At 41.8% G+C, this 13,940-nt stretch overlaps 1 protein-coding gene across 5 annotated transcripts in view; it reads left to right on the forward strand.

The window, feature by feature from the left end:
* Positions 1 to 11,456, forward strand: part of MMD (monocyte to macrophage differentiation associated) — a 29,335-nt gene extending 17,879 nt beyond the window's left edge. For 2 of the 5 annotated variants that reach the window (XM_025281270.2, XM_025281271.2), the window contains exons 5-8: positions 465 to 566; positions 2,669 to 2,738; positions 8,351 to 8,652; positions 9,502 to 9,781. In XM_025281270.2, coding sequence (XP_025137055.1) covers positions 465 to 566; positions 2,669 to 2,738; positions 8,351 to 8,652; positions 9,502 to 9,544 — 517 coding nt within the window. In that variant the 3' untranslated portion in view covers positions 9,545 to 9,781. Of the gene's footprint in view, positions 1 to 464; positions 567 to 2,668; positions 2,739 to 8,350; positions 8,714 to 9,501 lie in introns of those variants that run through there. The other 3 variants (XR_003108072.2, XM_025281276.2, XM_025281273.2) reach the window with 3 other exon arrangements.
* Positions 11,457 to 13,940: the final 2,484 nt, after the last annotated feature.

Here is a 13,940-nt window from a genome sequence, read left to right on the forward strand (position 1 = left end):
GGCTTCACAGGAGTCCATGGTTAAATTCTAACAAAATATCTTACATGACGTATGTTGGGCTAATTCTTCCGATGTTTTCTCTTGGCAGAGATACTTGGTCTGTGTATTAGGTATCTGTTGTGTGTGTGGGATCCAGTTGAGGGTTTTGTTCTCAGTAATCTTTGTAAACAGTCTGCTCTAAAGTACGCGGTCAGGAGTGAGAAGGCGAGTGGCCTCTGCAGCAGCCCGCCTAATCAGGAAAGTCCGGTGTCGTGGTGTGCTGGGGCTCACCTGTACATGTCTCTTTAAGTTATTAATTTTTACCCCAGTTGCCCAAATACCTCCACCACATGTTGAGTGCTTTTTCTTTCTGGTCTTATCCTCATACCTTCTCTCTCAGTTTTCAGGACTAGAGGAAAACACAGGTTTTATGAATTCCTTTCATTTATCACTTCTGTTCTCTGTTGTCATGTTTACATTTTTAGGTTAAATCTCCGTGAACTTGGACCCCTGGCATCTCATATGCGTTGGTTTATCTGGCTCATGGCAGCTGGAGGAACCATTTATGTATTTCTCTACCATGAAAAGTAAGAGAAAATAATTTACATTTAATACCTTTAAAATTAACTTCCTAAATTTTATCTACATTACAGTATGATTTACTTTACATTTGTACTTCAAAATAGTAGAAATACATAAACAGAATATATATTGTTTTAATAAATCTTCAGAACCATTTGCTCTATATCACTAGTGGACAGATTGCTGTAGACAAATGAATGGTGCCTGTGTAACATGATGTAGCTGAAGGACAGGGTAGCCTTCTCCCTCATCTGCAACGGCAGTTCAGTTCCGACTCTGAAATGAGTCTGACTTCACTTCACATCCTCACCCAGACTAGTTGTATCTACAAACTAGCCTGATCCTCTGTGACTTACAGTTACCACATGAGAAAAATAACTGCTTTTCTAAGTTTCTAGGAAGGGTGAAGATAATCGATATTAAGCCCTCAGCATAACACTTAACCTAGTTAGGAGCCCAGCGGCTGTTCCAACCCAAGACTCCTGGGAAGGGGGATGTTTGAAAGGGTATACAAACTCTTAGTATCCTCACCATGGAACACATTTTTTTTAACTTGGTATTCAAAGGTCCTAGTGTGTGAAGCAATATAAAAAGAAAGCTTATTGAAATTTAGCACCTTAGTTCTAGAAGAGACCTTCAAGTCATCTATTTCTGCTTCATGCTTGAAAACTGAGAACATTTAGTACATACATGAAATCAGTGACACATCTGGAATTAGGACCCAAGTGGCCTAGTTCCTAGTCCATGGCTCTTTTCATCATTTCATATGCCTGAACTTGAGAAACTCACGACCATGAAATCATTTATTTGGATACAGTTTATTAAATTCCTTATCTATTGTTTTTGGCAGAATGGCCCTCAGAATTGAATATAACATGTGCTTGTCACAAAGTAATAAATTGTTTTCTCTTTTCAGAAGAAAATAGTAGTTTTAGCTAACTTCTCTGTAACTTTGAAATTCACTTAAGGGCATTTTTGACCATAATTAGCAATTCTGAGTGGTGTTATGCATTATATATATATATCCAAGGGAACAGTTTGCTTCTCAGACTCAAACCCCTAATTTATACCCTTGGATAAAATAGGAAGTAAAGTAAGACAACTATTTTTTCTCCTGTTTCAGGCCTTCTGATGTAAACCAAACCCACACTCTTCCCCAGTCCCCTGATATGACCACTTCCTGGTGGACTTTGAGCAAAACACTAAGAACGAGGTGCGAGCCACCCTTGGCCATTTGGTTTGGCAGGTATTAGGGAAATCCTAATGGTGCCACATACTGTTCTAGGCCCTGCAGATCCAAACATAAATATACTTTGGTCCTTGCCTTCGAGAAACTTAAAGTGTAGTTTGACTAGGCATAAATATAACTTGAATTTCAGTACAGTGTGTTTTTTTTTAGCATTTTCAAATAATCTGCATCTAAGGTGATGAACCTTACAAATTAAGAGTTTGTGCAGATACAAAATAGACCATCAGAAACACATTCCCGTAGTTCTTTAAGGCTCCCATCCCTTTGCCACTGATAGAGGAGGCGCCAAGCTGTTCCTTGTGCAGCTTCATAATCTCAGTGTCTTATAGTGATTAATTGGAATGATGGTGAAGGCAAACACTGGGATTAGAAAGGGAAGGTGCATGGTTAATTGGATTCAGTGATAACTTTGGGCAAAGAACATTTTCCATGTAGCATGTAGAATTTGATGCCTTATCAATCCTGGTGGCTCAGTGGTAAAGAATCCACCTCCCAATGCAGGAGGTGCAGATTCAATCCCTGGGCCAGGAGGATCCCCTTGAGAAGGAAATGGCAACCCACTCCAGTTATTCCTGCCTGGAGAATCCCATGGACAGAGGAGCCAGGAGGGCTAGAGTCCATGGGGTCACAGAAGGGTCAGATAGGATTTAATGACTAAACAACAACAATCCTGAAAGAAATATTCGTTCATTGTTATACTCAACTACAGTATTTCAGTTAGAGGCTTAATGGTCTCCTGTAGGGAAAATACATTTCATTAAGAGTTTACATTTGTTTTTCAAAAGAAAAAAATGGCAAGGAAATGGTTTAAGTGTTGTAGGAATAGGTAAATTATATTAACACATTTCTCTTCTGCAGGTATAAGGTGATTGAGCTCTTTTTCTATCTCACAATGGGCTTTTCTCCTGCCTTGGTGGTAACATCAATGGTAAGTTTCTTCATAATTTAGTTATTTCACCGTATTTTCTTTCCAATCACTGTGACTTTTAATATGTCTATAGATACAATCTGTAGCTTTTATTTCTGAAGTTATAATATGCCTATTAGAGACTCAAAAGAAAAAATATATAAGTTACAAAGTGCCACAACTTGCAGTGCTTGCTGTCTGCAGTTTGGAAAAGCTATATATCCAAGGGTCTCCTTCCATATGGTAATCTGCTGTATTTGTTCTTGGAGATAACCCCACTCCCACCCTTTACCCAAAGAGGTGTGAGATAATGTGAAGGTGGGAATTTTTTAAGTTACTTAGTGTCTTAAACCTAAATCCATGGACAAGGGCAAATTTTTAAATTTTTAAAAAATCTTTTTATTTTATATTGGATAGTTAGTTAACAATGCTGTGATAGTTTCAGCTGCATAGCAAAGCACCTCTGCATACACATGCATCCATTCTCCCCCAGTCTCCCCTCCCATCCAGGCTGCCACATGACATCAAGCAGCGTTCCCTGTTCTGTACAGTAGGGCCTTGTGGTTGTCCATTTTAAATATAACAGTGTGTGCATGTCAGTTCAGACTCCCTCACTGTCCCTTCCTGCCATCCTCCCCTCCTGGCAGCCATAACTTCCTCTTCTGAGTCTGTGGGTCTGTATCTATTTTGTGAATAAGTTCATTTGTTTCACTTCTTTTTAGATGGCACATATAAAGGACGTCATACAGTATTTCTCCTCTGACTTACTGCACTCAGTATGACAATCTCCAGGTCCATCCATGTTGCTGCAAATGGCATTATTTCATTCTTTTTAATGGCTTGTAATATTAAAAATATTACTTAATTATAGTGGAGTAATATTCCATTGTATGTATGTACCACATCTTCTTTATTCATTCCTCTGTTGATGAACATTTAGGTTGTTTTCATGTCTTGGCTATTGTAAACAGTTAAATTAATGACTTCTTAAAATTTAAGCATTGGAAGGACTTCAAAAGGTCATTTGGCTCAACATTTTATTGGATATTTCTTGAATCCCTTCACTCTTACATTTCCTTTCACTTGCTTTTAAGTTGTATTATTTCTCTTTCCTAGGAAAGTGCTTTTTTTTTTTTTTTAACTTTGCTTGAAATTGTCCTTTGGGGACTTTACTGAGTGAAAATGTGGCATTACCTGTAGGAGTCAGACTAATCAGTTGTTGAGAAATCCATGTGTATTTGTCAGTTTGGAACAATAACGTAACGACCTCACAATCCCACCCACTGCTCACTTGTGCCTTTAGCTTGTGTATTTCCAGTCTATACTCTGCATTTTGGGGCACTGGCTACTGTATTAATTAAGGAAGTCATGGTTTGTTTAGTTGAACTCTCTTCTTAGCCTGCAAGGGTTAGAAATGTACCTGTAATTAATTTCACTCCTGAGCTCACAGGCACTTTGTAAGAATTTTGCTGTGTATAGTTTTCACCCTGGTCACAAAAATGCCTGTAAAAGATTTAGGATTTATGTTTGCATGTGTTTTTTCAAAGGGTATGTTTTATGAGACTGTAACGAGATATGTTCTTTGAGATATGAGATTTATAATGGCTTTAGTAATTTACCTTGCACCAAAAATATATATAGTTTAGTTGGTAAAGGCATCAGGGAATGGTGAGAGGAGGGAGGTGAAAGACAGAAGTGAGAAAATCTGCCTGGAAGGCAATTGAGGACACCCAGAGCAAGGTCTGTGTGATAGGTTACTAATCGTTAGAGTGAAGCTTCAAGTAAATTGCCTCTGGGTATCGTAAAAGCAAGTTTATCCAGTATTTTTACTAGCGTAAATCTTTCATGGACATTTTCAAGTGGCACAATAACAGGTGACTACTGCTCACGTTTATCGAACAGGAAAATCCCCACCCTTGCCCTGATAGAACTTAGAATCAAGCAGAAAAAGACCATTCATATAAAATAAGAAGTGGTCATCAAGTTTTATAAGGCTTTGGGGAAAGTGCAGCCTACTCTGGGAGGGCCTGACAGAATACCCGAGGAAATGCTATTCACGCTGATTCAGAAGGACAGACAGGAGCCAAGAGGCGGAAGAGTGGCGCAGGTGGCACGGAGACGGACCCAGCGTGGAGGGAGGCCCGGGCACAGGGAAGCAGCGTCTGAATGTGCATAGACATGTGAGGGCTGTGACCGTGCAGGTAACACAAGTTCTGTGATGAAACCGGTGAGCAGAGACCAGGTCAAAAGGAACCAGGCATCTGAAGGAACAGGAACAGCACAGATGATAAAGACTCAAACCTTTGGTGTTGCAGTCAGAATAACGAGTGTCAGAATTACCCTTCTACCACAAAGAGCTATAAAAATGCTATAAAAGTGCATGAACAACAATTTTTTGGCATTGGACACAGACATACAGGACTATGATTCTTGAGAGAGAAACCAAGATGAGCTTCAAATGCACTGCAGTTTTCTCCCTGTTTGGAATGCTTTCCAAACTACAGTGAAAGAAAGTAGAGTCCAGGAGCAGCCATCTGGGTGGAGGAAACAAACCAACAATTCAGCTCACTGGGCTGGGGCAGGGTCCTGGAGATGAGGGAGCTTCACAGAGAAGAGTCTCCAGAAATCTGCAAAGGGATTTCCTTGTGCCCTTGCCCAAATACTAAGAGGCATTTGTGCTGGGCAAGACACTGCATACCCTGGTTGGAGATAGCTGTTGAAAGGCTGTGAAGTAAGTGGATATTCCTGAATGAGCCCAGTACTGGAGATCCCAGAGTTCCAACCAGCCAGAATGGAGAGACCACGCAGAGCAAAAGAAGTATTGCATTGACCCTAACAAGATCACATCTTAGATAAAGCTGCGGCAGTCCCATAACAAAGCCCAGAAACCTCAAAGGATAAAGTTGATCCTGTAGTAAATAAATGGCAGAACAAACTCCACGTTTGGAAAACAACAAAAGCTGTACTCTTGGCATCCATTAACTAAACAAATATTGCTAGATAAGCAAGAAGAGCCTAATGAAAATTCTAGATCTGAAAACTATATGTTGAAAAAAAAAATGTATTGGAGGAATTTAAGAACAGATGGGATACTGCAGAAGAAAAGATCAATGAACTCGAACAGTCAGGCCTCAGGCTGGGAGAAATTTGGTTTCTCTATATGTATCTGACAAAGGATATGTACCAAACACTGTAGCACTCTAAATCAATAATAAAAAGAGAAAGAGATACAAGTATCCAGTAAACCCTTGAAAAACTGCTCAATGTCACCAGTCATCTCTGAAATCAGGGAAATGAACATTAAAAGCTTACCACCACACCATACTGAATAGTTAAATTAAAAAGGCTGAGGCCACCAAATACCAACAAGGATGTGAAATAACTAGAGCCTCGATTCATTGTTTTGGAAAATATAAAATGTAACCACTTTAGTAATTTGCTTAGCAGTTTATTATAAAATTAAGCACACATTTATAGTTCAGCAAAAATGAAAACATGTATCTACAAAAGGACTTGTAAAACAGTTTAAGGATTAAATTTTATTCATGATAGCCCCCAAATGGAAAGGATATTAAAACTTAATGAAATGCCAAGTAATAGAAAGGAATGAATGACATTAGCACCAGCATGCATACATGTGCACACTTGCGAGCTAAGTCGCTTTAGTCGTGTCTGACTCTTTGCAACCCCATGGACTGTAGCCCACCAGGCTCCTCTGTCCATGAGATTTTCCAGGTAAGAATACTGGAGTGGGTTGCCGTTTTCTTGTCCAGGGGATCTTCCTGACCCAGGGATCGAACCCGCATCTCTTACATCTCCTGCATTGGCAGGCGAGTTCTTTATCACTAGCACCAAAAATATTATATTGAGCAAAAAAGAAGCAAGCCAGACGCAGAACTGTGCATAGAATATAATTCCATTTATGTGAGCTTCTAGAATGGAGAGGCTTAGTCTGTGGTAATAGCAACAAGAACAGTGGTTGCCTTAGTGGAAGGGGTTGTCTAGGATTGGGAAGGGTCACCAAAGAACTTTCTGGAGTGTTAGGATATTTGTATATCTTCATAGGGGTGATATGAATTACATAAAAGAGTGCATTTCACAAAACCTTACAGTCCACTTAATATCTATGCATTACACTATATAAATGAATCATCAGTCTTTAAAAGACCTCCCTCCCTCCCTAAAAAAAGGAATGTAACTTCAGGAAACAAAACACCCTGGTCTTGATTCAAATCCTGATTCTGGTACTTAAAGGCTCCATGGCTGTGGGCAAATTGTTTATCCTTTGTGTGTTCCAGGTTTCTCATCTGTGGAGTTGGGATAAAAATACTTAATTTAGGGTTATGAAGATTAAATGAATGTTTCAAACGTTTAATGGGGACATAGAAACACAGTAATGGTGTTGATAATGAAGCAGACATAATCTGGTTTTAAGATTAACCATGTTCTGGTTCTTTGAAAGTTGATAAAGCAGTACTTATCTCTCTGACTTTAGTCTCTTCATCTCTAAAATAAGGAGGCTATGTTAGATGAGTGACTCTTCAATGAGGGGTCAGATGCTCCTGTAAGAATCCTAACCCTCTGTTAGGAAAACCTAACCCTCTCTAAGGAAAATGTCCCTAATACATGTATACAGGGAATTTTGTATTATTCAGTTCAGTTCAGTTCAGTCGCTCAGTCGTGTCCGACTCTTTGCGACCCCATGAATCACAGCATGCCAGGCCTCCCTGTCTGTCGCCAACTCCTGGAGTTCACTCAAGCTCATGTCCATTGAGTTGGTGATGCCATCCAACCATCTCATCCGCTGTCGTCCCCTTCTCCTCCTGCCATCCCAGCATCAGGGTCTTTTCCAATGAGTCAACTCTTCGCATGAGGTGGCCAAAGTATTGGAGTTTCAGCTTTAGTATCAGTCCTTCCAATGAACACCCAGGACTGATCTCCTTTAGGATGGACTGGTTGAATCTCCTTGCAGTCCAAGGGACTCTCAAGAGTCTTCTCCAACACCACAGTTCAAAAGCATCAATTCTTCGGCACTCAGCTTTCTTCACAGCCCAACTCTCACATCCATACATGACCACTGGAAAAACCATAGCCTTGACTAGACGGACCTTTGTTGGCAAAGTACTGTCTCTGCTCTTGAATATGCTATCGAGGGTGGTCATAACTTTCCTTCCAAGGAGTAAGCATCTTTTAATTTCATGGCTGCAGTCACCATCTGCAGTGATTTTGGAGCCCAAAAAAATAAAGTCAGCCACTGTTTCCACTGTTTCTCCATCTAATTCCCATGAAGTGATGGGAACAGATGCCATGATCTTTGTTTTCTGAATGTTGAGCTTTAAGCCAACTTTTTCACTCTCCTCTTTCACTTTCATCAAGAGGCTCCTTAGTTCTTCTTGGGCTTTCTGCCATAAGGGTGGTGTCATCTGCATATCTGAGGTTATTGATATTTCTCCCGGCAATCTTGATTCCAGCTTGTGCTTCTTTCAGCCCAGCATTTCTTATGATGTACTCTTAATAATGGATATTAATTGCTCTATAACCTCTAGGAAATAATACATGTGTCTGGTGTTTTGTTTTGCTGTGTTTTACTTTTTAAAGAAAATGAAATCTGACTCATGTCCCATCTTACCAAGGTAAAGGAGCAATCTGAGAAGTCTCCTTCCTCATTGTTTGATCCTGCAGAACACCACGGTGCCTATGTGAATTTTGAAGATGGGGCTGGCCCTCGCCCCCGGCCTGGGTCCTCACGCCTGGCTCTGTGTCCACTGTGGCCGTCGCCCTCACCTCGGCACAGGCAGCCCACGCACCGGGGCCCCCCAGTCCCCTCCCTGTTGGACTTCTGCAGGGCCCTGCTCCAAGGCTCCCAAGGCTGCAGGGCCCAGGCCTCCAGAACACCCACACTGTTGTCCCTTCCAAGGCCTGGCCACAAGCTGCTGTAGGTTCCCACTCACCCTGCGGAACCGGAGACCTCCCTGTTCTGGTCTCCAGAAACCCTCGTGAGTTTGTCCATCAGCATCTTGAGCCCTGCCTCTGTTCTCTTCACCTGCCATTCACACAGCCTGGTCTCATCTTACAGATGAGTCAAGGGCTTTGAAAACCAAGAGTACTTTATAAAGTCTCCTTTTTGTGCTAAAGCACACCTGACTGTTAATTTCCTGCTGTGCTAGAACACTCCCAAGCACAAAGACAAAAGGCCTGGTGCATCTAGAAGGTTAGGAACTGTATTGTGCTATATGATCTCAGAGGTCACTCCTAGCAATGATGTTCCTTCTGGCTGTGTCAGCTGTAAGGGAGCCACAAGCTCACAGAAACAGAGGAGGACCTGCGGAAAGTGATTAGTGTAGAACAGAGCTTGAGGAAGACAAAGGGAGTGAAAACCGTGCTGGAGATGTGGATTATAAGCAGAGCGGCTTGAGTGTACCTTAGTAGGGAAGAAGGCTGCTCAAGAGAAAGATGAAAGCCAAGGACTGTACTTTATCAAATGAATGACCGTTCATTTTAGATGCGATTGCAGTCTGCTTAAACAAGCTATAGATGAGCAGAAGATGCTGCTGTTTGCCTTGGAACCTATAACCTGATTGCTTGGTGAGATCCAGACGGCCGATTTCCGAGGTTAATCCAGGTCGATTTAAGTGTAGTTCATGTGTACAGATAAGGATTCTGTTTGTGCAGAGCTGCTTTGTTGTCTGGAAAATCAGGAGACTTAGGGGGCATTTGCAGGGATGGTTTTGGCTGTCATCAGAGTAACATCAAAACCTTTTCATTTTTTTTCCTCTGTTGACAGAACAACACGGATGGACTTCACGAACTTGCCTGCGGGGGCTTAATTTATTGCCTGGGAGTTGTGTTCTTCAAGAGCGATGGCATCATTCCATTTGCGCATGCCATCTGGCACCTGTTTGTGGCCACGGCAGCTGCAGTGCATTACTATGCCATTTGGAAATATCTTTATCGAAGTCCTACAGATTTTATGCGGCATTTATGACCAATCTGTACTACGTCTCCAAACCAGTATTATTTCAGTTATGGCACTTAGGAGTGGGATAAGAGCTGAAGATTGCACAGAGGAAGAAAAGAAGACAACTGCACTCACTTCCTTTATATCTTTTGAATATAATTACTGTGAAAGTGTGAAAGCTGTGTTCTGGAATTTTCCCCCTCACAGCAAGTAAATAAGGTAGTGAGTTAATTATTCATTCCATTCCACTATCATGAAGGACTCTGGAGAGACTTGGCCAACTGATGTTTACAAACCAGAATTTTGTATTTTAATTTTACAGATTTTACTACATGATTTTTCTAAATTACTAGGTCAGATTGTAAAAGTCAGTGCAATAAAAAAACTTCCTTTTTAAGAGAAAATGATTTCTATCACTTTCCCATTAGCTGTTAAAAGAATCATGACCAGAAATTACACTACTTTTTACCATGTTTCATCTTGGCATACGTAGTTATTTTTTAAATAGAAACTTCAGTTTTTTGTAAATTTTTAAAAAAATACTTCATTGAAGTGCATCTGTGCGGTTCTTCATTCATGTGAATTTTTGCAGCAATCTGTCAACATTCCACAAATGAACAAACATTATACCTCTTCTCTGATAGTTTTATTAAGCATGGAGAGATTGCCAATTTTTAAAAGCTGCAACTTTTCCAAAACTTTCCTGCCAACCTCTGACTCTGAATTCCATGCTGCTTTGGGCCACATATTTGACCTAGTTTAGTTTCCCAGCGAAAGAAAAGCATTTTGATATCACTAACTTTTTCAAAAGGTTGAACTTTTTCTCTCTGCCTTTGCCATGACTTCTTCGGGGTCTCTTCCCACAGAGGAGGAGTATCCAGTCTGTATTAAGACAGGATTGCTGGCTTGGCCGTCCACCGAACACTCCTGAAGAGCGCTGTGAATTACAGTGAATAGTGGTCATGCCTGTCTGGTGCCCAGTGGTTAAGTTATTGTCACTTAGCTTTATATTATGGGTTTGATAGTCATTTTAAGTTGTGGAACTAAATGCATAAATTCACATTTCTACCTTTCCTTTGCATCTCCTGATACACTTTTTATCATAGAAAAGTATTTAAAGCACTGTTTGACAAACTCATGTGTCTGTTGTCCATCAGTTATAGCCTGGCTCAGTGGTGTGATATTTAATATATTGTTTTTGGTTTTTCTTCAATGTCTTATATTAAGATTAACATATTAGTTGCTTTTTGGTTAATCTCCTGTTGGTGTTTTAATAAATAATCTTGCATTTAGATCGGGTGCTGATATTGCCTGTTTTCTAGTGATTGGGTAAGATCACTGGAATTGTTAGTTTGACAGTATATTGAATTCAGTTCATTGAAATTTTGTACTGATGTAGCCTTAAAGGAGGGTTTATTTTGTGTGTGTGTATGCTTAGAACTCTGACTTTGATAAGTTATATGGGAATGAGGAGCAGAAGAACTGCCTTTTGCTGATGAATTCTGAAACAGGCAAAAGTGAAAGTGACAGTTGCTCAGTCATGTCCGACTCTCTGCAACCCCAAACAGGCAAGGTACCCGGTGAAAACGCCAACCAGACCATCCCTTCTGCATGGCTCTGAACATCTGTATGCCTCTTGTTTTTTGTGTATATTTAATTTTAAGTATATTAACTTTTGTGGATTCATTTGAAGTCTGTTCAAAAGTACCACTGTCAAAACCACTAAAGTGTATGTAAAAAATTGTGCTGTAGACGAAAATAAAATTGTTACTTGGACTTGTTCCACTGTCTCTAAATTAGATGACTGTGAAAATGATAATGCATTTTTGAACGCCTGAGCTCATCTAGCATATGTAATTTGTATACTAGCCTTTTTTTCTCTCTTTTTTTTTTTTGAAAAGTCAGGATGGGAAGAAAAACAAATGTACCCTGTCATCTAGAATTTTCTAGTCCACTTTTTAATAATTGAATTGCTAGAACCAGTGCAAACATTTAACCACATTTTCAGCTTAAAATATGCTAGTCTGGGCATAAGGATTATAAATTTTATAAATGATGTTACCCAGAGAAGCCTTTCGGTTTAGTTTATATAATATCCTGTAAGATTGAGCTTACACGCTTTTTTGTTACCAAGCAGACACGTACTGTAAGTGAGTAACAACTCTGAGTGTTGATTTCATTCTCCCTCTTCTGCAGGGTAGGAAACAGTCAGGCTTACCTGCCTCGTGCTCATTCAGGGAGCTGGGACAGGAGAAAACAATTTTCACACAGTTTAGAACCTCAATAAACCCTCACACAAACTTTTGTCAAATCTATTTGAAGATTGGGTGTCTTGAGGTTTTATTTAGAATTCTGTTGTCTAGTCCACCAGGGTAACCTCATCTCTTCCTGGAGCATCTGCTCACTCCATGTATCTCCTTCTTTATCAATTGTTCAGTCGCTCATTTGTGTCCAGCTCTTTGTGACCCCATGGACAGCAGCATGCCAGGCCTTTCTGTCCTTTACTATCTCCTGGAGCTTGCTTAAACTCATGTCCGTTGAGTCAGTGATGCCATCCAACCATCTCATCCTCTATCGTCCCCTTCTCCTGCCTTCAATCTTTCCCAGCATCAGGGTCTTTTCAGATGAATCAGCTCTTCACATCAGGTGGCCAAAGTACTGGAGTTTCAGCTTCAGCACCAGTCCTTCCAATGAACATTCAGGACTGATTTCCTAAAGGATGGACTAGTTGGATCTCCTTGCTGTCCAACGGACTCTAGAGTCTTCTCTAGCACCCCAGTTTGAAAGCATCAATCCTTATCAGTACCTCCAGCCTAAACTGTTTTCTGAAGGCCAGACCTCTCTAATCAACTGCCTCTTCCCCACCTCCAGCACATTTTCCTCACCCGGTCCCAAGCTGAGGTCATCTTCATTCCCCCACCAAACCCATGTCTCTGAAATATCTTATCCTGGTTGATGGCATGGCCGTAGCCGTCTACATCCTTGATTTCTCCGACTGCCGACCCCCCAGATTCAACCAGGCAGCCAGAGCTGTCACCTCCACCTCAGGCCCAGCTCCCTGATCTGGTTCCTCAACCCATTTCCCACTGCAGCTCCCTATAAAGCCCTAGAGAACAATTCTCAGACTATTGTGGCCACTTCCTCGTGTACCCGCCACTGGTCACACTCAATAGACAAGCTCATCCTCCACGCTTACCAGCATCATCCCCCTGAAAGAATGAGGATGTCTCTCCCCTGCTTCAGGACTGCCACTGACGGCTGTGTGGCTCGGTACACGGCTCAGGCTGCCTATGGCTTGTGGCCTCTTCACGTGCTCAGTTTAGTTCAGTCGCTCAGTCATGTCCGACTCGGCAATCCCATGGACCGCAGCACACCAGGCCTCCCTGTCCATCACCAACCCCCGGAGTTCACTCAAACTCATGTCCATCGAGTCGGTGATGCCATCCAACCATCTCCTCCTCTGTCATCCCTTCTCTTCCCACCTTCAATCTTTCCCAGCATCAGGGTCTTTTCCAATGAGTCTGTTCTCATCAGGTGGCCAAAGTACTGGAGCTTCAACTTCAGCATCAGTCCTTCCAATGAATATTCAGGATTGATTTCCTTTAGGATTGACTGGTTCAACCTCCTTGCAATCCAAGGGACTCTCAAGAGTCTTCTCTAATACACAATTCAAAAGCATCAATTGCTCGGCGCTCAGCTTTCTTTAAAGTCCAACTCTCACATCCATACATGACTACTGGAAAAACCATAGCCTTGACTAGATGGACTTTTGTTGGCAATGTCTCTGCTTTTTAATATGCTGTCTAGGTCGGTCATAACTTTTCTTTGAGGGAGCAAGCGTCTTTTAATTTCATGCTGACTCTTCCTTATTCTCTCTCCGACTGAACCCCACGGACTAGCCCCATGACATCTTGCCTTCATGGCGCCTTTGTACCTGTGCTTTTGTACCCGCTCTTCCTTGGCTTGGAAGGATCTGCTGGGTCCAGACCTCCACCAGCACTCCCAGGCTCCGACCCCATGCGCCCTCCCGGTTGAGCCTCAGCACCGCTGCCCCTTTGTGGCCCCATCCTTTGCCCTGGGGAGCGTTTGTCTGTCTGCCCTCTCTGTGGCCGGGACCACCCTTCTGCAGGCAGGAGCTGAGTCTCACCCAGCTCCATCCGCAGCACAGAGCCGCCCTCACAGCAGAAGTGGAAAGAGGCCTGGGGATGAGAGTGGAAAGGGAGGGGCAGGTTGGAGGGTGGTGTCCTGCACGAGAAAGACAACAT

The sequence above is a fragment of the Bubalus bubalis genome, chromosome 3, assembly GCF_019923935.1.
Source record: "Bubalus bubalis isolate 160015118507 breed Murrah chromosome 3, NDDB_SH_1, whole genome shotgun sequence".
NCBI lineage: Eukaryota > Metazoa > Chordata > Mammalia > Artiodactyla > Bovidae > Bubalus > Bubalus bubalis.